The sequence below is a fragment of the Sus scrofa genome, chromosome 1 (assembly GCF_000003025.6).
Source record: "Sus scrofa isolate TJ Tabasco breed Duroc chromosome 1, Sscrofa11.1, whole genome shotgun sequence".
NCBI lineage: Eukaryota > Metazoa > Chordata > Mammalia > Artiodactyla > Suidae > Sus > Sus scrofa.
This window is the reverse complement of record NC_010443.5, coordinates 78,041,036-78,067,126: the sequence shown is the minus strand read 5'-3', so window position 1 is coordinate 78,067,126 and position 26,091 is coordinate 78,041,036. Positions and strand designations below refer to the sequence as shown.

General features: G+C 38.1%; 2 protein-coding genes across 8 annotated transcripts in view; one reads left to right on the top strand and one right to left on the bottom strand.

Moving 5' to 3' along the window:
• On the bottom strand, nt 3,916–18,631 carry FAM229B (family with sequence similarity 229 member B). 5 transcript variants are annotated; one of them, XM_005659393.2, is made up of 4 exons: nt 18,497–18,631; nt 7,758–7,827; nt 5,565–5,703; nt 3,916–4,135 (listed from the first exon to the last, which is right to left on the bottom strand). In XM_005659393.2, the coding sequence occupies exons 3-4, from the start codon at nt 5,687–5,689 to the stop codon at nt 4,018–4,020; spliced, it is 243 nt and encodes an 80-aa protein (XP_005659450.1). In that variant the 5' UTR covers nt 5,690–5,703; nt 7,758–7,827; nt 18,497–18,631; the 3' UTR covers nt 3,916–4,017. The 5 variants fall into 5 exon arrangements, with proteins under 5 accessions (XP_005659450.1, XP_020947067.1, XP_003353338.1 ...); XM_021091408.1 differs by having other exon boundaries at nt 7,815–7,914; nt 18,497–18,625; XM_003353290.4 differs by having other exon boundaries at nt 7,758–7,917; nt 18,497–18,624.
• TUBE1 (tubulin epsilon 1) overlaps nt 18,661–26,091 on the top strand; it is a 30,354-nt gene continuing 22,923 nt past the window's right edge. For 2 of the 3 annotated variants that reach the window (XR_001306070.2, XM_013992758.2), the window contains exons 1-4: nt 18,661–18,803; nt 18,900–18,973; nt 19,594–19,646; nt 22,616–22,670. Coding sequence is in view for 1 of the 3 variants with exons in the window: in XM_013992758.2 (XP_013848212.1) it covers nt 18,779–18,803; nt 18,900–18,973; nt 19,594–19,646; nt 22,616–22,670 (207 nt within the window). In the remaining 2 variants the exon portion in view is untranslated. Of the gene's footprint in view, nt 18,804–18,899; nt 18,974–19,593; nt 19,647–22,615; nt 22,678–26,091 lie in introns of those variants that run through there. The other variant, XM_021091358.1, reaches the window with a different exon arrangement.

Below are 26,091 nucleotides of genomic sequence, written 5' to 3'. Positions count from 1 at the left end.
GGAGCTGTAGCTGCTGGCCTACACTACAGCCACAGCAATGTGGGATCCGAGCTGCGTCTGTAAACTACACCAGAGCTCACAGCAACACTGGATCCTTTAACCACTGAGGGAGGCCAGGGATCGAACCCACATCCTCATGGATGCTAGTCGGGTTCACTAACCACTGAGCCATGAAGGGAACTCCTAGAGATAACTCTGAAGTTTACAATTACGTATTTACCTCATCCCAACCTATTTTCAGATATTATTATGCTATTTCATAGATTGTCTAAGACACTTGAAAAAGTAAACTCATTTTCCTCCTTTTTTGCTATTGTTACCATATATTATACTTTTATATAAATTATTATTATTTTGTTTTAAACATTTATGTTAAATGTTTAAAAATGAGAAAAAGGCTTTTATATTTATCCACATATTTTCTGTTTCTGGTGCTCTTTATTTCTTTGGGCAGATCCAAATTTCTGTCCGGTATTATTTTTTTTCTGCATGAAAAAACTTCATTAAAGATATCTTAATAGTACAAATCTGGTGATGAATTATCTCACCTTTTTTTTTTTTTACTGAAAAGTCTTTACTGTTTTTAGTGATATCACTCCATTGCCTTTTTGCCTGTATGTTTTCTGGTTTAAAGTGCCTCTCATTCTTTTGTTGTTGTGTTGCTCCTCTAAATGACTGTCCTTTGTTGGGTTTTAAGATGTCTTTATCTCTGGTTTTCAGACAATTTAATTACATGGCTTTTTGTTTGTTTTGTTTTGTTTTCTTATTCTCCTTGGGGTGAGTTAAGTGACTTGGACCTTTGAGTTTACAGATGTCATCATATTTGTTAAAAAAAAAAAAAGTAGCCATTATTTCTTCAAGTATTCTTCTTCCTTCTGAGAAGCTATTTACATATATGTTAGACTGTATCATATTGAAATACAAAATTTACGCTCTTTTTCTTCAGTTCTTTTTCTTCATATTTCATTCTGGATAATTTGTACAGCTCTGTTTTCAAGTTCATTAATCTTTCCTCAGTGTCTAATCAGTTCTTGATCCCATTCAGTGTATTTTTTTTATTACTGATACTGTATTTTTCACCACTGAAAGTTCAATTGAGTCCTTTTTATATTTTCCATTTCTCTTTTCATTATGATTATGCTTTCATCTACTACTTGAACATTTATGACAGCTTGTGTGCTAATGCTATCATCTACCATTCTGAATCACTTTCTTTCTTTCTCTCTCTCGTTCTTTCTTAATGGCTGTACCTGTGGCATATGACATTCCCAGGCCAGGGACTGAATACAAACTGCAACTGCGCAAGATCAGATCCTTTAACCCCCTTCACCAGGGTGGCAGTCAAACCTCTGCACCACTGCAGTGACCCAAGCTGACCCAAGCTGCTACAGTCGGATTCTTTTTTTTTTTTTTTTGTCTTTTGTTGTTGTTGTTGTTGTTGCTATTTCTTGGGCCGCTCCCGCGGCATATGGAGGTTCCCAGGCTAGGGGTTGAATCGGAGCTGTAGCCACCGGCCTACGCCAGAGCAACAGCAACGCGGGATCCGAGCCGCATCTGCAACCTACACCACAGCTCACGGCAACGCCAGATCGTTAACCCACTGAGCAAGGGCAGGGACCGAACCCGCAACCTCATGGTTCCTAGTCGGATTCGTTAACCACTGCGCCACGACGGGAACTCCCTACAGTCGGATTCTTAACCCACTGCACCACAGTGGGAATTCCTGAATCTATTTCTATGAAGTAATGATTCTCTTGCCTATATGCTGAACTTTCCTTCTTTTTTGCATGCTTGGTATTTTTTTTTTTTTTTTCCTTTTTATGGCCACACCTAAGGCACATGGAAGTTCCTGGGCTAGGGGTCAAATCAGGGCTGCAGCTGTGGCCACACCACAGCCATGGCAACACCAGCTCTGAGCCACATTTGCAACCTAGCCACAACTTGGGGGAAGCTAGATCCTTAACCCACTGAGCAAGGCCAGGTATAGATCCCGCACCCTCGTGAACACTATGTCGGGTCTAAACCCACTGAGCCACGGCATGAATTCTCTTGCCTCATAATTTTTTATTAGACACTGATCATTATGAATTTTACATTTTTGGTGCTGAATTTTATGTTCTTTAAATTTTGAGGCTTTCTCCCTACCTTGGATGCAGTTTAGTTACATGGAATCAGACTTTCTTTCATGTCTTGCTCTTAAGCTTTGTTAGAGCAGGTTCAGAGCAACCCTCAATCTAAAGCGATCTTCCACTCCACACCCACCTTCAATGAGTTATATCTTGCTGAGAACTCTTCTCAATGCTCCATATGTTAAAAGATCCTTCCACATAGTTGAAACACATTATGCCCAGACTTGTATGAGCGCTGAGGAATTTTTCCTTATTCCTTTCCCTTTTCCCATCATTCTTTCCCCAGCTTTGAGCAACTTCTTTATGGATTTTGTTCCTTTCCTTTAAGGTGTATCAAATTTTTATTTGGCAGATAAATAAGTTACTCACAGATCACCTTGATTCTCTCAAGTCTTATTTTTAAGCTTTGTTAAAGCTGCCTTAACTTAGCACTTAGTCTACTGCTAGTTCAGACCTCCTACTAAGACATGACCTTTCTGAGCACTCCACCCAATGCCCTACATCTTCAACAAGGTTTCCCCTTTGTGGATGGTTGGCACTCAAACATCTCCCAACACTGCATGAGCTCTCAGAATTTTTCCATTTATAATTCCCTGGCAGTTTTTCTTTTCTTAGCACATATGCATCTATGTCCATGTAATTATAAGCTAATAAACCTTTCATTTAAAAGGCTTATACATACATCTTCAGGAGCAGAAAAATAGACAAGAAACTGAAAGACCTATACCTCATACTGAAGTTAGTCTTTTGGAGGAAAAAAAAAATGTTGTGGGATGAAAGGTGGCAACCATCAAGAGGAAAAGAAAGCAAGCTGAATTTCTTGGGACTACTGAGAAGAGGAAAAAAAAAAAAAATAGAAGGAGCTGGCCTGGAAGTTCCCATCAGAGCTCAGCAGTAATGAACCCAACTAGTATCCATGAGGACATGGGTTCAGTCCCTGACCTCAATCAGTGGGTTAAGGATCTGGCAGTGCCATGAGCTGTGGTGTAGGTTGCAGATGCAGCTCGGATCCCAAGCTGCTGTGGCTGTGGCATGGGCCAGCAGCTACAGCTTCGATTTGACCCCTAGCCTGGGAACCCCATATGCCATGGGTGGGGCCCTTAAAAAAAAAAAAAAAGAATTGGCTCAGACCTTAAGTCTAATTGAATACAAAAATCCATCTGAAGTTTCTCGATACCAACTGTAGACAATTTCAAGATGACTGGCTGGGACTTGAGGTATGGTGGGATGATGGGGTGTCATTTTTACTGGGAAAATATGGGTTAGAATCATAGCCTTGACCTCATTATAATAAATTTCACCAATAACCTGAGCTATCATATGACAGCAGTGTATATGTTTTGCAGATTAACCATGGAATAAGAATTTTCTTGGGTCTTGGATATTCTGAAATGCAAAACCCACAGGACTCCATTTTTCACTCAAAATAATCATTCCTGAGCAGAGTATTATCAAAAGATAGAAAGACAGAAACTGGCATAGGGTATCCAAGTAAAAGGATTCAGCTAATTAGCAACCCAAATATAAGCAAAGGAAAACCAGCCCAAACACATTAAGCATTTATAATGGGCCCATCCTGACTGATAAGCAAAGTGACTTAAGCTTCATCATGAAATAAAGATATTAACGATCCACTATGAGCAAGATGATCTCTAAGACACTTTCCAATTGTGAAATATTATTCTGTCCTATCTAACAAATATAACTGATGGCTTATCACTACACATGTTTTGCAGACTACATTTCTGTCTTTACCTACTAAAAGTAAATATTTCAACTGTTGTCATCATCCAAAGGTGCCACCACTTTTATTTGTTTACCAGATCATAAGATGATACCGGCCCATTACCCTTGACCTAGTCAAACCTCTACTAAAGACTTAATGATGCTATTTGGGATGCATTTCCTTGCTGCTTTGTGCAGGTGGCTTTCGCATTGTTGCATAGACAGTGATGGGAACATCAGTTATTGTCAGGCAATGACTTCCAGGGCATCTTCGGAGTTGCCTAAATAAAAAAAGCAAACGACACATAATTAGATACTAAAATAGAAAATTTTTTCAGAGCACCAAACTTTGAGTGCATATTCAGCTCTTTTAAGTCATTCTGAAATCTTTGAATGTCACAAAATAATTATAACACAGTGCCACTGATGAAGCAGACATTTTAGACTTGCAAAAAAAAATGGTCGTTAAATATTGTTGCCATACATTTAATCACAGGAAATTCATAAATACAAAGATAACCTTCCAGCTGTTCATTTTGTAAGGTATGCAGTGATTGCTAAGTGACAAAAAAAAAAAGTGAGGGGGCATGCATAGTTGTAAATATAAATGATACTACTATGGCAACTCGTGTGTATGTGTTTATGTGTGTATATATATATGTATATTATATATGTATGTGTGTGTATATATATATATATATATATATGACTCCAGTTGACTGACTTAAAAAACTAGAATATTTGTAGGAAAACACAAAATTGAACATATTATTCCACATACTATTCAAACATTAATAGAACTTCAGTTTTAAAAGCAACTTTAAATGACATTCAGTCCTAAAATACATCTAGTGCTTGAATTTCCTCTATCATTTCCACCAAATAATAACCCAGTCATAAACATTCCAAAAGATTAGTGCTTAGTATTTCCCAAAGTATTTCCCTATTTCATCCTTGAATAATTCTGATCTTTAAAATACCTACCTTATTTTTTTGACCACACCCACAGCATATGGAAGTTCCTGGGCCAGACATTGAACCCATGCCACAGCAGTGACCAAAGCTGCTGCAGTGACAACACTGGATCCTTAACCCTTCTGCACCACAAGAGAAATCCTAAAATACCTTATTAAGCTTAAATCTGTGTTCTAAAATTTCCAAACCATGAGAAATCGAACAATGTAGTATTCGAAGTTTTGCCGTGGTAAATGACAGAAAAGCAGAACAAATCCTATGTATTACAGTTCTTCAATTATGCAAAAATGATTTTATTTTACAGAATCTTCATACTCTGTATCACTCTCTTTCTGCCAAAGGTCAAGTCAAAGCCAAAGTGACACTAAAACTAAGGTCTGAGTCGTCTTCATATCTGTAACCTTTTCCCTAGCACAGCACCCTGCATGCAAGAGCACTAAAGGTTTGCTTATTTGATTGACTGTTATCTAATCTTAAAACTATTAATGAAAAAAAACTTGCTAAAAATTTACTAAAAAGAATTGGTCTATAATAGCAGTGGTACAATATACAGACCCATGCTAAGAAAATCTAAGATCTGTTAATACTAATTTAATAACAGCAATGTTTGTTAATACTACTTTCATAAAAGCAATGTCCCCAGGCTTTTTTCTCATTAATTGAACTTCTGCTAAAGCTTGTATTAATGAGCACCAATATATGCTTCCTCGGTTATTGGATAAGGAGAACTTTCACCTGGTTGGCAACATCTCTTTCCCGTTACAGGCAGCACTGGAGCTCAGCCCAACTTCCAGTCCAATAGAAGAATCTCCCCCTTCTACTGGAAATCTCCTTGGCTGGGTCCCAAGCCGAAAAGGCATAATTCACCGAAAACCTAGATTAGAAAGTTAAAATAATGGAGAGGTAGGGAAAATTGTCTTCAAATAGGTCTTTGGGAATTTTTTTTTTTTTTTTCTTTTTAGAGCCATACCCAGGGCATATGGAAGTTCCCAGGCTAGGGGTCAAAGTGGAGCTGCAGCTGCCAGCCTACACCACAGCTCATGGCAATGCCAGATCCTTAACCCACTGAGCAAGGTCAGGGATCTAACCTGCATCCTCATGAATCCTAGTCGGGTTCGTTAACTGCTGAGCCACGAAGGGAGCTCCTGGGATTTTTAATATTAATTTTGTTATAGGCATATAGACACATTCTGAAAATGACATATTTTAATATATATATGTAAAAGTATATAGTCTATTACACATCTCTCCCTTACATACAATTTTAAATCTTGCAGCAAACACAAAGTAGCCCCTAGGTGATAAAAGTAAAGTGAGCCCTTGGTTAACATAACTGAAGACCACTTCTGTTGTGTGAAAAAATAACTCTATTTGCCTTTAAGTGGTCATGGCAATTGACAAGTTAGACCTCCCACTGCCTCTCTGCCTATCTAAACCCTTCTTTTCCTTTGAAGTACAGGAGTTTCACATCTGCCATGATATCTACAGCTAATCCTCTGTTCCTGGTGGTCATTCATTAACTCTTGCCTCTTTACAGTTATAGTGCATTAAATAAGAAAGTGCCTTGGAACAGTTGGACTAACCTGGGTTCAATTCTTATTTCTGGCTCTTCCCATCTATAGATCTTTTTTTTAAGTTTGTTTACTTTTAATTTTGTTTTTTAGTTTTTGGCCTTGCCTGTGGCATGTGGAAGTTCCTGGGGCAGGAACTGAACCCATGCCACAGCAGTGACCCAAGCCACTGCAGTGACAATGCTAGATCCTCAACCCACTGTGCCATAATAGAACTCCCCAACTATGTGGTCTTAAGCAAAGTATATTTCTCAAGTGTATATTGAGCATAATACTAATATTTACTTCTAGGGTAATAGTGAGGATTAAATAAGGCAATACATCTAAAATAAAGTAACCAACACATACTAAATGCTCAATAAAGTTAACTAGTGAGCATTATTAAATATATATACATATATAATGTATATATGAGATATATACAATATGGTGATACACATACAAACGCACATACACATGCACACAAAGCTACACAAAATCAGCTCCTTACTGACTACTGTTGCCTCTGCTTGGAATTCTTCCCCCCAACCACCCCATTGCTCCCTCCCTTTACTTGTTAGGGTCAACTCATTCATTAAGCCTGAATTTACATTTCACTTTCTCAGAGAAGCCTTATATAACCCTCCATTATATGTTTTCTTAGCACTCTTTATTTCTGCTCTGTAACAGTTCTAAACACTAATTCAGGATTTCTCAACTGTGACACTATTTGACATTTAGGGCCAGGTATTTTTTGGTGGGGAAGGAGGAAGGTGTGCATATCCTACAGGATGTTTTGAGCATCAAAGGCCTTCACCCAATACATGCCAACATCACCTCACCCCCAATGTCAGTCAAAAATGCATCAAACATTGCCAAATGTGCCCTGATAGAAAGGGGGAGTAAACTCCCTGTGTTGAGAACCAGTGCTCTAATTTTTTGTAAATGTTTTCACTTAATCATTGCCCCTTCCCCACTCCCATTCCTTGTCTGTCTTTGTCACCATTGATTGAACCCCTAATACCTAGAACAATGCCTGGGACATAGTGGGTAAATAATAGCTTTATCTTGTGTAAATCTGCATGTCTTCAACAAAGACAGGAGAAAATGAAAAATGCCTTATAACTGTTTCCTATGCCTAGTATATAATATTCTATGCCTAATAATGTTTATTATTGTGATAATAAAACTAATTATTAAAGTTTTAGAATTTGAATACTATATAATGGCTTTTATAGACTATTTGTCAATTATCAAGGAAAAAAGTGTTATGCTCAATGACAAGTTAGTAAAACAATAGTAAAACCTATGGTTTAGTATAACTATTCTATGTAGGTATTACATTTCAACCAACTTGATCAAGGATATATAGACTTACCAAAATAGGCCGAGTATGATTCCTGTAGAGGTCAATAAATCAATTGCTTCTACTGACCTTTCAGAGAAGGCTGGAATTGCCAAAGGAAAGATGATCAAATGTTCCAGTGACACCCAGAAATTGTGACATCAGAAGATTCTTTCACATAGTTTCCTACCTGCTAACAAATAAAATGTCCCAATTCATAGCTTCAGCAACAGGCTGAAACTTGGCTTTAAAATTGTCTCTAAAGCTTGTGAGAAGGTTTTATTCTTGTTGTCACTGCCTTGTTTATTTCCCAACAATATTAATTTTATTTATTTATTTATTTTTGGTCTTTCTAGGGCCGCACCTGTGGCATACAGAAGTTCCCAGCCTAGGGGTCCAATCAGAGCTATAGCTGCTGGCCTGCACCACAGCCATAGCAACCGAGATCCAAGCCACATCTGCGACCTACAACACACCGCATAGCAATAGCGGATCCTTAACCCACTAGTGAGGCCAGGGATCGAACCTGCATCCTCATGGTTACTAGTCAGATTCATTTCCTCTGAGCCACGATGGAAACTAGAATATTAAATATTGTAATCTGTAAATGACTTTATATCTACTCTAGATCCACACTGTAATCAATCTCTACAAAAGAAATTCTTCTCACTGTATATCCTGATTTTCCTCATTATCTTTATCTTCTAGACTTTACCTTAACTAATATCCCCAATTCATCCAGTCTACCTATGTCCTCATCCCACTCCCAAAGCTTCAAACTGCACCTTCACAAATTTCTCTACAGATTTTCCTATGTAAGACTCTTCATGCCCCTAATGCCCAGACTACCTCTTCTTTCCTGTTTCTTCAAAAGAAGCTTGAAATTCCCAAATGACAGGAAATATAGCAGCTGAGAAAGGAAGAGTACATCTTGTACTGTCCTCTCTATTCTGTTCCCTGGACCTGAGCTTATCTTTTGATCATACCATCTTCACCAAAGGAATGATGATTAAATATCCTGGTGACACCCAGAAATTATGACATCAGAGATTCTTTCACATAGCTTCCTACCTGCTAGAGAATAAAATGTTTCAATTCATAGTACCAGTAACAAGCTTATCTTCTGCACTGACTTCTATCTCCTAATTTCTATATCAAGAGCTTACCTCACTGAATGTAATACTTAAGTTTAACTCTGAAGCCAGGACATTATGCTTCAGCTAATCATTTTTTTTTTCAGTTTTCATAGCTGATGACTGAATTATTAAATGCTAGTGAGCATCTTTCACCTTAATGAAAATCTTTTTTACTACCTTCATTTTATGCTAAGTCCCCACTGTTTTGTTTTCACATGCTTTATGCAATAGGAAATTGGCACATTATATAATTAAGTTGATGTTAGACAAAATCTTAACTCTACCTTCTCTTTCTTACTAGGGTGCTATCTGTATACAGTTGGTTACAATTTTTAGCTTAGAGACACCATTTAATTGACTGTGTCTATAGTCAGACAAAGTGAAATAATTGCTGGCCATTGTTAGCTAATATATCACTAGGACTTAAACATTTGATCCATAGAGATGGCAAAATTTTTAATAGCCTGAGTTTTTTGTGGAGGTGGCAGCTGGAAAATGGTGGGTTTTGGCACTGGGATTAGTTTTTAAAATGAACACTGTGTTCACTCTGAGGCTTTGAGCAAATCACTAAGTTTGTAAAATGGTATTAATTTCTACATCATAGACTCGTTTTGGGGAATAAAAAAAGCCAATGTCTGGGTTACATAAATGCAATCAGCACATGTCTTTTTGCATAATTCTTGAAATCAGAGTGTTGAGGCACTGATTTCACTTTTTAATCACTGCTATACTATCTTTAAACTGCAAAGTTAAGTATTTGCATGTGAAGTATTCTTAAATTCCCCTAAATTACCACCATTTTAAACTATTTTATTTGGCACAAGTTGTGCCAAGTTTCTTCTTAGTATGGGTGATACAATGCAACAAAACAAAAAGTAGCCTTAAAGATAAAACTTTCCAGCACTGGAGCAAATACATCAGAAGACAAAATGAACTTGACTCTCCAGCAGATCTTTACAGAGAAATGGATGAATATAAGTGAAGTATAAATGGTGAAATCTTAATTCTTATAAGCCCAAGAATAATGATCTTTCAATCTTCAGGATATTGAGTCATGAGCTATGGAAAAATAGTGATGTCTGAATTGGGTCATATCCTAAGAAAACAGATACATTGTTAGAATTACTTTATCATACAATAAACATTTGCTGATAATCCACCATAAGCCAGGCATGTATAAGTGCTAAGGAGAAAATACTGAGCAAAGCAAATACAGTGTCTATCCTAGTGGAGTTTATAGGTTAGTGTCAGGTACGTCCTAGACTAGGAGTAAATCTGAAGGACAAGCAAGCATTAACTAGGTGGAAATAGGTGTAAAGCAAAGACACTGAGACAGTTGGGAAGGGGGCAATCAGAGGAAGCAGCATGTGCAGAGGGCATGTGCAAAGGTCATGTGCCAGGAGAAAGGACAACAGATCAGAAAGGCCAGGATGACCACAGCAGAGAAAATAAAAAAGAAACCAAGTAAGAGAGAAGAAGTAGTGGATAAATCAGGCAGAAACATGAACCCAAGGTTAAAGATTTTAGAATTTATCTTATGAGCAAGGGAGCCCACAAAAGAATTTTAATCTCCTGGGAAACATACTTAGGTTTCAGTGATTTTTCTCTACTTCCTGTTTTCTATTTATTTGATTTCAACTCCAGTCTTTAGTATTTCCTTTTTTCTGTTTACTTCAAGGTTTAATTTGCTTTTCTTTGTCTAGTTTTTCAAAATGGAAGCTTAGGTCATTAATATGAGACTTTTTTTTTGGCCATGCCCATGGCACATGGACGTGTTCCCAGACCAGGGACTGAACCCGCACCATAGTAGTGAGAATGCCAAGTCCTTAACCCACTGAGCCACCGGGGAACGCCAAGGCCTGTCTTCTTAACATAAACATTCAATTCTATAAATTTCCACCAAAGCACTACATTAGCTTCATTTCACAAATTTTGAGGTTTTGTGTTTTCATTTCCTTCAGTTAAAAATTTCCACTTTAGTTTTTTCTTTGATTTATGGGTTATCTAGAACTATGATATTTGGTTTTCAAACAATGGGGGGTATTCTAGTTATGTCTCTGTTACTGATTCCTTAGATTCCATTGTTACCAAAGAACATTGTGTATTATTTCAATTCCTTTAAATTTATTGAGACCTGTTTATGGTCAGAATATGTACTATCTTGGAAACTGTTCCATGTACACTTGAAAAGAATGTGGGGAGTTCCCGTTGTGGTGCAGTGGGAACGAATCCGACTGGGAACCATGAGGTTGTAGGTTCAATCCCTGGCCTCGCTCAGTGGGTTAAGAACCCGCTGTTGCCATGAGCTGTGGTGTAGGTCACAGACTCGACTTGGATCTGGCATTGCTGTGGCTCTGGTGTAGGCCAGTAGCAACAGCTACGATTAGACCCCTAGCCTGGGGAACCTCCATATGCTGCCAGTGCAGCCCTAAAAAGACAAAAACAAAAAAAAAAGAAAAGAAAAGGAAAGGAAAGGAAAGGAATGTGTATCCTGCTATTGTTGGGTGATATGTTCTATACATGTAATTAGTTGATTGACAGAGTTGTTAAAGTCTTCTGCATTCTTACTGATTTCTGTATATTTGTTTATCAACTATTGTAATAAGGATGTTGAAATCTCCAACAATAATTATTTATCTGTTTCTCTTTTCAATTCTGTCAGTTTTTGCTTCACATGTTTTGAAACTCTTATTAGGTACATACATTTTTAATCACATTACATTCTCTTGATAAATTGATATTTTAATTATTATAAAATATCTTTCTTTATCCCTGGTAATATTCTTTGCTCTGAAATATATTTTGTCTAAAATTTATATAGCTACTCTCTATACATTAATGTTAGTATAATGTATCTTTTCCTATATTTTTAGTTTTAATTATATTCAATGTGGCTTTCTTAGAAACAGTATATGGTTGAGTCTTGTTTTTTAAAAATCTTCTCTGGTGATCTCTGACTCAAATCAGTTTTTTTTCTTCTTAGGGTCATACCTGCCACATATAGAAGTTCCCAGACTAGGGGTTGAATCGGAACTGCAGCTGCCAGCCTACACCACAGCCACATCAATGCTGGATCCAAGCCATGTCTTCCAACTGCACTGCAGTTTATGGTACCGCTGGGTCATTTAACCCACTGAGGGAGTTCAGGGATCAAACATGCATCCTCATAGATAAGTCAGGTTCTTAACCCGCTGAGCCACAGTGGGAATTCCTGTCTCTGACTTTTAAATTAGAGGGTTTTTTATTATTACTTACATGTAATGTGATAGATATGATTGAATTCAAACTGCCTTCTTGCTATTTGCATTCTATTTGTGCCATCAGTTTTTTTGTTGTTGTTGTTGTTGTTCCACTTTTGTTCTTATTCTGTACTTCTGAAACAACTGGATGTATTTTATGCATCTATTTTATCTTCATTATTGGTTTATTGCTATATAAACTTGTGTATTATTTTGCTTTGTTTTGTCTTAAGTTACTTTAGGTTTATAGTATACATCCTTAACTTTTCAGTTTGCCTTCAATAACATGAAAAGAAAATTACAAAGGTATATTTTCTATTTCCCCTCTCCCACCCTGTATTACTTTGTTGTCATATATTTTACTTTTACATATATTATAAATGCCCCAACACATTATTATTAGTTCTCTTTAAGCAATCATCTTTTTAAGAAATCTTTCAAGAGAAGTATTTTATATCTACCCACATATTTATCATTTTTAGCATTCCTTCTCCCCTTGAGTAGGTCCAGATTTCCATGCAACATCATTTCCCTTTTATCTGAAGGTTTTCATTTAACAGTCTTGGACTGTTAGTTATTGATTCATTCAGCTTTTGTGCGTTTTAACTTCATTTCTGAACTTCATTTTTGCTGGGTATAGAATTCTGACAGTTTTATTTATTTATTTATTTTTAAGTAGTCTTCTACAGTGTTCTCCAGCTTGCATTGTTTCCAAGAAAGTCTGCTATTGTTATTATCTTTGTTTCTCTATACATAGTGTGTCTTTTCTTCTCTGGGTGATTTTAATGTTTTCTCTATCACCAATATTAAGCAATGTGATTATAATGTCCTTGGTATAGTTTTCTTCCTGTTTCTTGTATATAAAAGTTCACCGAGCTTCTTGAGTCTGTGGATTTATAATTTTTAATCATATTTGGAAACTTCCAACCATTACTTCTTCAAGCTTTTTTTTTTTTTTTTTTTGTCTTTTTGCCATTTATTGGGCCGCTCCCACGGCATATGGAGGTTCCCAGGCTAGGGGTCCAATCGGAGCTGTAGCCACCAGCCTACGCCAGAGCCACAGCAACGCGGGACCCGAGCCACGTCTGTGACCTACACCACAGCTCACGGCAACGCCGGATCGTTAACCCACTGAGCAAGGGCAGGGATCGAACCCGCAAGCTCTAGTCGGATTCGTTCCTAGTCGGATTCGTTAACCACTGCACCACGACGGGAACTCCTTCTTCAAGCATTTTTTGTTTCCTTCTTCTGGAACTCAAATTACACATACTAAAGCTGTTTAAAGTTTTCCCACAGCTCACTGACCTTCCTTTTATTATTTTTTGTTCTATTTTAAATAGTTTCTACTGCTGTGTATTCAAGTCCACTGTTTTCTTTTGCAATGTCCAATTAGCTCTTAACTCCATTTAGTGTATTTTTCATCTTAGAGGGTATATATTTTATCTACAGTAAATAAATACAGGTCTATTATGTCTATTATATTTGTCTCTTCTTAATCCGTTCATGTTTCCTTCTACCTTCTTGAATTTATGGAGTACATTTGTAATTTGATTCAAAGTCCTTGTCTACTAATTCTTTCATTTGTCTCATTTCCTGGTATGGTTTTACTGACTGATTTTTCACATCATCATGGAGTATACTTTTCAATATCTTTGCAAAGTTTGCCATTTTTGATTTGCTATCAGACACTATTAATTTTACATGATTGAGTTTTAGTCCTCTAGGTACTTTCAAATTTTGGTCTGGGACACAGTTATTTAGAAAGAGCTTGGTCCTTTGAAGACTAGGTTTGATGCTTTTTTAGGCTAGATCAGAACAGTTTTCCATCCCTGGCTAATTTGTCACCATTATTTAGACAACACCCTTCTGTGTACTCAACTCAGTGTCCCCATATATTACAAGGTTCCGCCAAGATATTGGAAATGTGAACTAGTCCTAGCCCTATGCGAAGCCCAGGGATTATTCTGCCTGCTTCTTTCCAGTGGTTCTTCAGTAGTTTCCACACCATGCATGTACTGATCAGTATTCAGTTTAAGGCTCATGAATAATCCCCTGAAAATCTTCAGAACTCTCTCCGTACACTCATTCCTCTCTGACATCCTGCCCTGCAATTCCTAACTGCCTTGGTTCCCTCCAAATTCTCTGTCTCCCCAGATCAGGGTGCTGCTGGGCTTTGTCTGGGGTCTGATCATTAGAAGGAAGTCACTAGGTCCAGCCCAGCGTCAATGGGAGGGGATTTCACAAAGACAAGAGGCAGAGATTACTGGGTACCATCTTTGAGGCTGCCTGCCACAGATGCTATGTTTTGGTGTCATGTTTGAGAGTGCTTGTGATGTACTTGCAAATGTTGTTCATCAAACATTTCTGGCTTTCTGTCTTCCAGAAATTATAATTCCTGGCCCTGTTATTACTTGGAGCTCATGTGACTAGATATGACCAGTGAGTTAACAGTAGCCATTAATGGCAGTGCAAGATCCTCCTGAGTTGTTTTCTCTCTGCCACAAAAACCAGGAATGAATCAAATAGTGGTAGCTCGGCAAGCTGGGTGCCAGAGTGAGGATTAACATAAAGAATAGCCACCAGACACCCCTCAATGGACATGTATCATGTGCAAAAAATAAACAATTGTTGTGTCACATCACTGAGAGTTAGGGGGTAGTTGTTATCATAGCATAACAAAATTTATCCTGACTTATGCAGAATTAGGTACTGCCATAACTAAAACATGTAAGTCACCAGAATAGTGGTCCTGCAGTATGTGTCAGGAAATTATTACTGGAATTTGAAAGGATAGTTGTCTATGTTATTCAGTGGCAAACCTATTAGAAAAACCTTTGGAAAGTTCTGTGATAATCTAGAAGGCAAATAATTTACTAATAAACTTGAATGTTAGGTTGAAAAAGTTGGAAGGTAGAATGTCGATAACATGTTAGTTGTTGTTGGCTGTGTTTGTCTAGTTATATGAAAAAGAGATGGGCTCAGAAATGTAGTGTGCAGGAGTTCCCGTCGTGGCGCAGTGGTTAACGAATCCAACTAGGAATCATGAGCTTGCGGGTTCGATCCCTGCCCTTGCTCAGTGGGTTAACGATCCGGCATTGCCGTGAGCTGTGGTGTAGGTTGCAGACGCGGCTCGGATCCCGCGTTGCTGTGGCTCTGGCGTAGGCCGGTGGCTACAGCTCTGATTAGACCCCTAGCCTGGGAACCTCCATATGCCGCAGAAGCGGCCCAAAGAAATAGCAAAAAGACCAAAAAAAAAAAAAAAAAAAAAGAAATGTAGTGTGCAGCAGAAATAAAAATGAATACAGTGCACACAAATTCAAATTGTATTTAAACGACAAATTGAAAAGCTATAGGAGTACAATTTTTCTTGGAACATTTTTTTCTACCCCTCGAAACTTTGTAGCATCTTTTTAATGTCTTCCAGTACTGAATGTACTATAGATGAATCTAATTGTCTTTTCTCCATGCAACACCCTTTTGTTTCTTACATGTGTACCTAAAGAATTCTTTTATTCTGAAAATTGAGTAACTTAACCAGGAAACATACCTTAGTGTTGACTGTTCCATAGAAACTTTTCCATGTAATATAATACATCCTTTTAATCTATAGAGTTTTGTTTACTATTTTTTATATCAGTAAGAACACTTCTTCCATTTGCTCAGTTCTCTATTTCAGGGGCACTTAAAAATCTTAAGTTGAACTACCTTTGTCCCTTTCATATATATTATCTTCTAAGAGCTTTAGTATCTTTGTCTTTTACCTCAGTACTCTCTGTGATTATCTCAAGTCTTTCCTCTGTATCAGTGATTTGATTTTCAGCTCTCTAGTCTGCTTCTTTGTGCTTCTAACTATTCATTATTCCTTTAACATGTTTTAGTCTTCAGTTAATTTCCTTTTTATTCCATTTTATTTCATTTTATTCATCAAATATTTATTGACTGCCTATAGTATACCAGGCAAAGTTCTAGGTACTAAGGATATAGTAGTGAGCAAAACAGTGCAAGAAATCCTTCACAGGGCTTACTTCTCAATACATTATCTTAGCATCTTGTCTTTATGTCCCTATATTACCAAATTCACATTCTTATTATTAATAAGATCCTCTAGAGCTCAAAGATTACATGAATTTCCCCCCTTAGACAACATTTTGTCCAGGTCATGTACTTCATCTTTTACATACAATTTTACTTCCATCCTTCCTTCCTTTTACAGTAGTAGTCTGCATAATTCTCAGTAATTTTTTCTCTTACTCATATTTAGCACATTAAGTTTTGCCCCATCTGTTTTCTTGGTCTGTTAGACAGGTATTGCTCCAATGCTATTGCACCCCCAAATCTCACAGCTTCAACCAAAAACATTTTTCTTGCTGTTAATCTTGCTCAGCTAATCTCCACCTGCTTCACCTAGGTGTGGCTAGGATTAGCAGAACTCCACCTTTCAGTTGAGATTCAGACTCAGATCTGAGTCACATGTCTTTATCGTTTTAGAAACAGCAGCCACCTGAGGTAGTTATTCTTAGGAAAAATAGCAAAGACCAAGAGGCAAAAGCATGCAAGCATACCTAAAACCTCTGCTAGTTTCATACCTGATATTCCACTGGCCAAAGCAAGTCAAATGACGAAGCCAGAGTCAATAATGCAAAAATGTATACTCTGCCCACTCCACTACACCATGCAGTAGGGCACAGTCATGTGCAAAAGGAGAGTGAAGAATTCAAAACAATAATCTAATCTACCATTCCCTGCTCTGCTGTGGATAACTGTCTCCTTGATTTTTTTCCTACTTACTTGCAACCTCCTCTTCCACTTACAGGCTAGGGTTTAAAAGGTAAATCATATTTTCTTTTCCATTGTGTTGGCATCAGAGGAAGTATATCAGAGAGAATTCCACTAGAGTTATGTATAGCCTTCCAGAATGGCTTGCATTCTCCTTGCTTTTCTGAAAGTGTGTTGAATATTTTAAAAGAAGTCTCACTCCGTCTAATTAGGAGTATCTTCAACTACAGAATTCCCTCTCAGTCTGATTCTCTCCTGACTGAAGTTATTAATTGCACTTGTTAGGGCTTTCTTAATTTAACTTTTCCCATGTATAACCTCTAGGGAATAATGACAAGGACCTAATCACTGTATGAGAGGTAGAGGTCTTCAGAGGCCAAAATATCAGATGATTTTAGCACCGTACCCCACTGTTACAAATCTACTCACATCACCGCCTACAAACTGGACCAAGCTTTGCAAATTTTGGAAGCCCAAGACTTTAAGACTTCAATGTCAAGATCTGAAGTGAAGTGTTGGGGGTGGCTAACTGCACCTCCATCACCAATTCCATGCTCTCAATAGCAGCTAAGAGTAAAGTCCAGCATATGCAAACAATTCTTGGTTAAAAGTAGCCTATTAATCATAAGATATGTGAGTAATAAAGTGAAAAACATCTAAATGGAAATGTGGGAAAGCCTCAGTATCGTAAGCCACCCACTACAAGTTCAAGCTTACCAGATATCAGAGAAATATAGTAACAACTGTTATTTGTATTGTTAGGGGACTAAGATGTTCCAATCATTTGAATATTACAATTCCTATTACCAGACATTAGTTGCACATATAATTAAACTTTTTTGGGGGTGGGGTAGGAAAGTCTTCCTAGTATTTCGTAGTTCCTCAGAATTTTTGTGGAAAATATTAATTTCATTAAAGTGCTTGAGATCCTAATTGAAATCTGTTCTAAATTGATGAGAGTTTACAGTATTTTTCAATGTATGCCAATTTTAGGAGTTGGTCGTTTTCAGGAATGTTTGATTTTTCAATCTTCTCCTTTGTCCTACCCAAAAACTGTACATCAATCAAATGCCTAGTTTTAATTTCATCTCTTCCATCAGATTTCTATTTACTTGTCTCATCCACTGAATCATATTACACTTATGGTCAGCACCACACAATACCGTCACAATTTTTTGCGTATTTTGTGTCTTCAATTACACTGAGGCTTCTTGGAGCAGGATCTATGTCTTAATTTCTTTTTTTTTTTTTTTATGTCTTAATTTCTTTTGAATCCCCAGCGGGCCTAGACGTTAATGTTGAGAGCATACAGCTTCAATATCCACTGGTTGGGTCTCTGAAGCGCCGTTTTCTGTCAGTGTGTTTAACCACCTAGTATCGGTTGTACACGTCTATTTGTCTGGGGTTTCTTTGTACTCGTTGACATTACTCGTTTTCTATCAGAACAAAGGCTTGTTGAATAGATAACTAATGCACCGCCCAGGTGAATTGGAAAAAACGTAATTTGACCCACTGCCCCGGGTATTGAGACTGTGAACGAAGACTAAACCTCTGTTCATAAATAACTTTAAAGACACACGTCTTAAAATCCCACTCCAAAGCCTGGTTACCCGCCAGTTACCCCGGCCTCCAGAGCTGCCGATGCTCAAAGATGTTGACGAGGCAGCGAGGATCTGTGGACCGGAGGCTCAGTCGTTATGGCAACGGTGAGACGCAAGAGCCCTAGCGTCGCCTTCTGACGGAAAATCTTAGCCTGAACCTATAGAAGAGCGGAGCGACAGCAGCGACTTGCGGCAGCGGCGTGACTTACGGCTGCCCCGCCCCCTCAGAGAGCGCTGTTAATGGGCGGGAAATACGGAGGCTGGCGCCCTCTCTTTATGCTGTGAGCCGGTGGCACCTCAGCATGACCCAGTCGGTGGTTGTGCAGGGTAAGACGCCTTGGGAAGATGGGGAGTCGGTTGCCGCCAAGCGGAGCGGCGTTGTTTACTGCCTAATGTCTATTTTTTTTTCCTTCTCGCGCGCAGTCGGCCAGTGCGGAAACCAGATAGGCTGCTGCTTCTGGGACCTGGCGCTGAGGGAGCATGCCGCGGTCAACCAGGTACCCGCCCGGGAGGAAACCCCCCCCCCCGCCCGGGCTTCCGCTTGTCACCGAGGCTCTTCCAAAAAATAGGGATGACTCTATAGGAGCTTTTATCTGGCCGATATAAGTTGTGTGAGATCTCGGTGAAGAGCAAACGGGTTTCTAAACGTATGTTGGCGTTAGACACACAATAACCTAAAGGAACACTGGCCAGAGACCTTAGCCTTAAGATGCCTTAATTCTCAGGGTTTCATCTTTATCAGGGTTCTTGTGAAGAGCAATGAGATAGCATATGGGAAAATACTTTGTGAAGCAGGTGCCATGTGTGGCGTTATATTCCTTAATTTAACCAGTCAGCTTTTTATATGATGGCCAGACCAGGGGAAAGCTCTCATTTGATACACCTGTTCTACAGTTCTGTGGGAACGCTTTTTTTTAACACCCTCAGCTGAACCTAATCTGTAGACCTCAAGGCATTTACTCATCTCTAGATTGGAACCATCATTCCAAGCGTTTTATTATAATTTTCTTCTAGTTGCTGTGTACCAGCCATTAAAGTATTGTGGAAATGTTAGATTGAAAGGACTTTATATAGGAAAGAGGAAAAACATAAAATGCTAATTTTTTTTTCTTTTTAGAAAGCAATTTATGATGAGGCAATAAGCAGCTTCTTTAGAAATGTGGATACCAGGTAAGGTGGGGTTAAAGTTTGTCACATAGCGTAATGATTATTTTCATGTAAACATTTTAGGAGAAAATTCTTCAAAGGACAGTAAAAGCAGTTGATAATTGTGAAGAAGTTGTCCAGCTTTTTTGTTTTTCTCATTATTGAAAACATATTCTCATTCTTTTGTCCTTAATATTCTTGTATCCTTCGGTAGAGCAGGACTGCAGATTTCCTTTAAAAACCATATTAAAGAACAAAGAGAACCTTTAGGGTGCTGTCTAAAAGTTAAAAAGTTAAAAACTTGACTTTGAATTAAAGTTTCACTAAAAGGAATGCTGAAAAGTTCCCTGAGTATCTTGTTAGTGCATTCAGTAATGGCTAACTTTGGAAAGAAAAATATATTGTTGACATTTCTGTGATACTACTTGTGGTCAGGAGTATTTTCTCTACAAATAGAATGTGCTATGCTAAAAAAGAGCAAAGCAGTTGTCAGATTACTTTTATTTAATAAATGATATAAGTTGATATTCAGGATATGTTCTTAAGCTTTTAATGTTAAATCATGAAGTTCATGCATTTTCAAAATACTTTAAACTTGATGGCTTAAAGTGAAAAATATATACTTTATATCCACCTTTAATCTAACAATAAAAATTTCAGAGCTAGAAGTTTGAATTAGCTGGCTGGATATTTGAGGCAGTTATCTCCTAGAGAAGGATCTTTAGGTGCCACTTCCTTGGTGAATTCAGAATCTGATCTTCATGAGGGCCTGCAAACTCAGAAACCTCATTGACACCTTGAGAAAAGGTCTGAGCTTTCTCATACAGCTAGATAAACCAAACTCAGATGGGAGATTAAAAAGCAGGTCAATGTAATAATGGACAGTAGGAACTGTAACTTAAGAAGACTAGATACTCATTTTCCTTTGAAAGCACATTTTCTTCTGTAGGAAATCAGAAAGGCTAAGTAATAGATGGTTGCTTGGTGACCATGGAATCAGACTAAGTTAGGTATATTACCTTAATGACTGGTGTTATTTATCTTTATTATTTGCAGACATCTGTTTTATAGACTAAGTTACCTCTTCGTTTGTAAACTAGAACATCTCCCCTAAGTACTTTTTTTTTTTTTTTGGTCTTTTTTGGTCTTTTTTGTCTTTTTAGGGCCACACCTGTGGCATATGGAGGTTCCCAGGCTAGGGGTCTAATCAGAGCTATAGCCACCGGCCTACGCCAGAGCCACAGCAACACTGGATCCAAGCCACGTCTGCGACCTACACCACGGTTCACGGCAACGCCGGATCCTTGACCCACTGAGCAAGGCCAGGGGTCGAACCTGCAACCTCATGGTTCCTAGTCGGATTCGTTAACCACTGCGCCACGACGGGAAATCCTCCCCTAAGTACTCTTAAAAAACTCAAATTTGCCTTTGCTTTTAAGTGCTTTCCATCTAACTGAATCTTTAGTCCCATTTCCTCTGTAATGCTGCAGTACTCCTTTCATTGAGTATTACATAGTCAGCCTGGAAGCCATTCTCTCTTAATAAGGTGACTTTACATACCTATACTCTCATCTGCTTTGTTTCATAATTTTACCAGAGCGCATTATTTCCCCAACATTGTTTGAGTAGGGGTTTGACATCTTGCTCTCCTTTCCATGTACTGTCCACATATGCAGTATCTGTTACACAAGTTAGTAGAAAAATTCTTTTTCAAAAACAAGACCACATCTTTGTCATATTTCTTTATCTATTGTAGGAAAGTGTCATATTTCTTTATCTATTGGAGGAAATTATCATACCTTTTAAGTAGAATGATAGGAATTTTCCTATACCAGGAGTTAGCAAACCTTTCCTGTAAAGGAACAGACGGTAAATATTTTAGGTTTTGCAGACCATAAAGTCCATGTCACATCGCTGGAGTCTACTGTTATAGATAGATAGTACATAAACAAATGGGTGTGGCTTTGTTCCAGTAAAACTTGTTTTCACAAGTAACTGGGCAGACTTGGCCTGAGGATTGTAGTTCATCAACCCCTGACCTATAGTGTCCTTTATGCCCAATTTAGCTTCCCTTCATATGTTCTGACTTGTAAACTGTATTGTCTTATACACTATGTGTGGTCATAGATTTAGTTACTTTGGTGACATATTCAACATGAAATTCTAGAAACAGTCTTAGCTACTCAATGGTATATAAGTGGTATATCAGTTGATGTGTGTTTGGCTACAACAGGAAACCCCACTAATGGTAGCTTAAAAAACAGATGTCACATTCACAGAAATCTGTGTTTGGAGAAGTGCCCTAAAGACCAAGATATTGTTTCATGTGTTGACTTTTTGACCTCATGTTTTTTACTTCCTAACTATAAAATAATAGCCTCCACTGCCAGGAATCACATCCTCGTTCATGTTCAAGGTAGGGAAAAGGATGAATTGGTACCAACTGCCTCTGGTCCTTTTTATCAGAAAACTTCCCAGAATACCTCCTTTTTATCTCATTACCCAGAACTGGATTACATGGCCAGCCTTGAACTACACAGAAAGCCGGGGAAATAAGTACCTCACTTTTTTAACCTTATGGGGAGTGGACAAGGGAGAAGGAGATTAAGAATGGCTCCTTTAGGAAGTTCCCATTGTGGCTCAGTGGTAAGGAACCTGACTAGTATCCATGAGGATGTGGGATGGATCCCTGGCCTCGCTCAGTGGGTTAAGGATCCAGTGTTGCTGTGAGCTGTGGTGTAAGTCACAGATGCGGCTCAGATCTCTCATTTGCTGTGGCATAGGCTGGCAGCTGTAGCTCAGATTTGATACGGAGCCTGGGAACTTCTATATGTTGCCCGTGCGGCCCTTTAAAGCAAAAAAAAAAAGAATGGCTTCTTTGTTGCCTTTTGTGTCTGCTTCACTTAGCCTATAGTAGCTTAACTTTATTACCTGATAGCACACAATTAGCCTTGAAGTATCTTAATGAATTTTTCTCATCCTTTATCTTTTAGAGTGGCTGATGGTGGCAGTATTTCCAGGGGGAAAATTTGTTCTTTAAAAGCACGAGTAAGTTGTAAGCACTTTGATTCTTATATTGCATGTGTTTTTAAAATAACTATACTTTTATAACTAACATGAGAATAAAATTTTATTTTTTTATTTAATGATTTTTATTTTTTTCCATTATAGCTGGTTTACAGTGTTCTGTCAGTTTTCTACTGTACAGCAAAATGACCCAGTCACACATATGAATATACATTCCTTTTTCCTTTTTCTCACATTATCAGGCTTCATCATAAGTGGCTAGGTACAGTTCCCAGTGCTATACAGCAGAATCTCATTGCTTGTCCCTTCCAAAGGCAATAGTTTGCATATACTAACCCCAAATTCCCAGTCCATCCCACTCTCCCCCTACACCTTGAAAACCACAAGTCTCTTCTCCAAGTCCATGAGTTTCTTTACTGTGGAAAAGTTCATTTTTGCCATATATTAGGTTCCAAATGAGTGATATCATATGGTATTTATCTTTCTCTTTCTGACTGACATCACTTAGTATGAGAGTCTCTAGTTCCATCCATGTTGCTGCAAATGGCATTATTTTCTTCTTTTTATGGCTGAGTAGTATTTTCTTGTGTATATATACACCACATCTTCTTAATCCATTCATCTGTCAATGGGCATTTAGGTTGTTTCCATGTCTTGGCTACTGTGAATAGTGCTACAATGAACATACGGGTGCATGTGTCTTTTTTAAGGAAAGTTTTGTCTAGATATATGCCCCTCAAGAGTAGGATTGCTGGGTCATATGGTAGTTCTATATATAGTTTTCTGAGGTACCTCCATACCATTTTCCATAAAGTGGTTGTACCAGTTTATGTTCCCATCAACAGTGCAGGAGTGTTCCCTTTTCTCCAAACCCTCTCCAGCATTTGTTATTTGTGGACTTGTTAATGATGACTAATCTGACTGGTGTGAGGTGGTACCTCATAGTAGTTCTGATTTGCATTTCTCTAATAATCAGTGGTGTTGAGTGTTTTTTCATGTGCTTGTTGGCCATCTACATATCTCCTGTGGAGAAATGTCTATTCAGGTCTTTTGCCCATTTTTCCATTGGGTTGTTGGCTTTTTTGCTGTTGAGTTGTATAAGTTGTTTGTATACTTTAGAGATTAGGACCTTGTAGAGTAGCATCATTTGAAACTATTTTCTCCCATTCTGTAAGTTGTCTTTTTTTTTTATGGTTTCCTTTGCTCTGTAAAAGCTTGTCAGTTTGATTAGTTCCCATTGGTTTATTTTTGCTTTTATTTCTGTTGCTTTGGGAGACTGACCTGAGAAAACATTTGTAAGGTTGATGTCAGAGAATGTTTTGCCTACGTTCTCTTCCAGGATTTTGATGGTGTCTTGTCCAACATCACAACCCAAATCTTATTCAGTGAAAAACGATGACATTTCCTGGACCCCTCCTAACTTGAGCTTTTCCTCACCACCACATTAGTGAGCAAGGTGGAAAATAGAGGCAGCATCACTGGAAAAAAATAAATCATGTTTCGGTAGCCTTTGACTTTTTTCCTGGAAGGTATTCTTCCATTTCTCATTAGAAGTCTTGGTATCATGTGGCTCTGATCACTGAAGAGTCCAGGCTTCAGAACACAGCTTGGTGATTGGGTCCCTCCACTTTGTCCAGTATCTTCGGTTAACAAGCACATGCTCAGAATTTTGTAAATGCTGTTTTACAACTAAGGGAAAGCTCAAAGCCTTGAAAGCTCTCACAGGTGGCTCTAGAAGAGAATAATAAACAACAAACCTTGAAACAGTTGTGACTCCAGACCTTGGATGGCTAAGTGAGGAATCCAGAATAATTCCTCCTAATTGTAATTGATTTCCGAGGGAAGATGAATTAAAGGCCTGTTATGATGAAGGAAAGGTTCAAACAGTTGCAGATTGTCAGGGTTTAATGCTCAGTGACTGTGATAGTGATGATTCTCTCAAAACCAACTTCTGGAGGTGCTTGAAAGTCAGTTTATAGTCTCTATTCTCCTTCCTTTGCCTAATTGCAAGGTAACTGAAGGTGTGGCTTAAATGTGTTTAATCTTCCACAAATCATTGCAATAAATCTGGGACAAAAAAATTTTTTTTTCCATTTTGTAATCTCACACAGCAGTGGAAGAAGTTCCTCTTATATGGTTGATTATGTGTTAAAGTCAGCATTTAAGATAAAAATGCATATTATCAAAAATATCCTTGAAAATCCCTAAAATTGCCAGGAAATAACCCATATCATCCTGTGTAAGTATGTTGATTGATATACGTAAAGGGGCACATTTGTAAAACATAATTTTATATGGTCTTCCTAATATACCACTAGAAAGTGATAATATACTATGTGCTATACTATCATACAATTAGAAATATATTTCTAAAGTACTGTAATAATACTTTTTTTTTTTTTTTTTTTTTTGTCTTTTTGCTATTTCTTGGGCCGCTCCCGCGGCATATGGAGGTTCCCAGGCTAGGGGTCCAGTCGGAGCTGTAGCCCCCGGCCTAAGCCAGAGCCACAGCAACGCGGGATCCCAGCCGCGTCTGCAACCTACACCACAGCTCACGGCAACGCCGGATCGTTAACCCACTGAGCAAGGGCAGGGATCGAACCCGCAAGCTCATGGTTCCTAGTCGGATTCGTTAACCACTGCGCCACCACGGGAACACCTGTAATAATACTTTAATTGCCAGCTTATAGTAGCATAGTTAATTACTTTAAATGAGCATAAATTGTAACCCCACTGTAATCAGTACTAGGTAAGTGTCAGACTTTGACTGTCTCCCTTTGATAAAATGGTAGAGCATAGAATTTGGTGGTTAAGAGTGAAGATTCTGCACCAAGCTAGCCAGGTTTGAATCACCTCTACTACTTCCTAGCTTAAATCACAGCCAAGTTATTTAACTTTTCTAGACCTCAGTTTCCTCATGTATAAAGTGAGAATAATTATGGCACCTTTGCATAGCATTGTGGGGATTAAGTGGGCTAATACGTGTGAAGGACTTAGAACAGTGTCATGTGGTAAGTACTTGGTATTATGTGCTTACCAGAACTGAAAAAGCCCAGAAAGCAAGCACTTTCTGACACTGAATCAAGGCTTAGCTTAAAGTACACCCTAATATTATTTCAGATTATTTTTTTTTAGCTTTGCTTTTTTATTTAACTCAATTTTACTCTCCTTTTCTTCCTCGGTGTAGAAAATATGGGGAATGAAATACAGAATGCTGGGGTAGAGGGTATATAATTCTACTGCCAAGCTATCCCTGCTCACATTTTGCTGTATTTCCCTCCAGTTTTCTGTTTTTCTCACCATAGTTAATTTTATGTTTTATATTCTCATTTCCCTCCTAATAATAGAAGTCATTTCCCATGTCAGTAAAACTCGTGATATTTAGTGAGTTTGTGAATTTAGATTGTGAGTTACTTGGGGGTGGGGACCCTCTTGTCATCTT

Coding starts and splice junctions, on each gene's coding strand:
- FAM229B (XM_005659393.2), bottom strand. CDS start 5,689: ATGCCTTTTCGGCTTGGGACCCAGCCAAGGAGATTTCCAGTAGAAGGG. Junction 4,136..5,564: donor AAAGAGATGTTGCCAACCAG/GTGAAAGTTCTC, acceptor TTTTTTATTTAG/GCAACTCCGAAGATGCCCTG.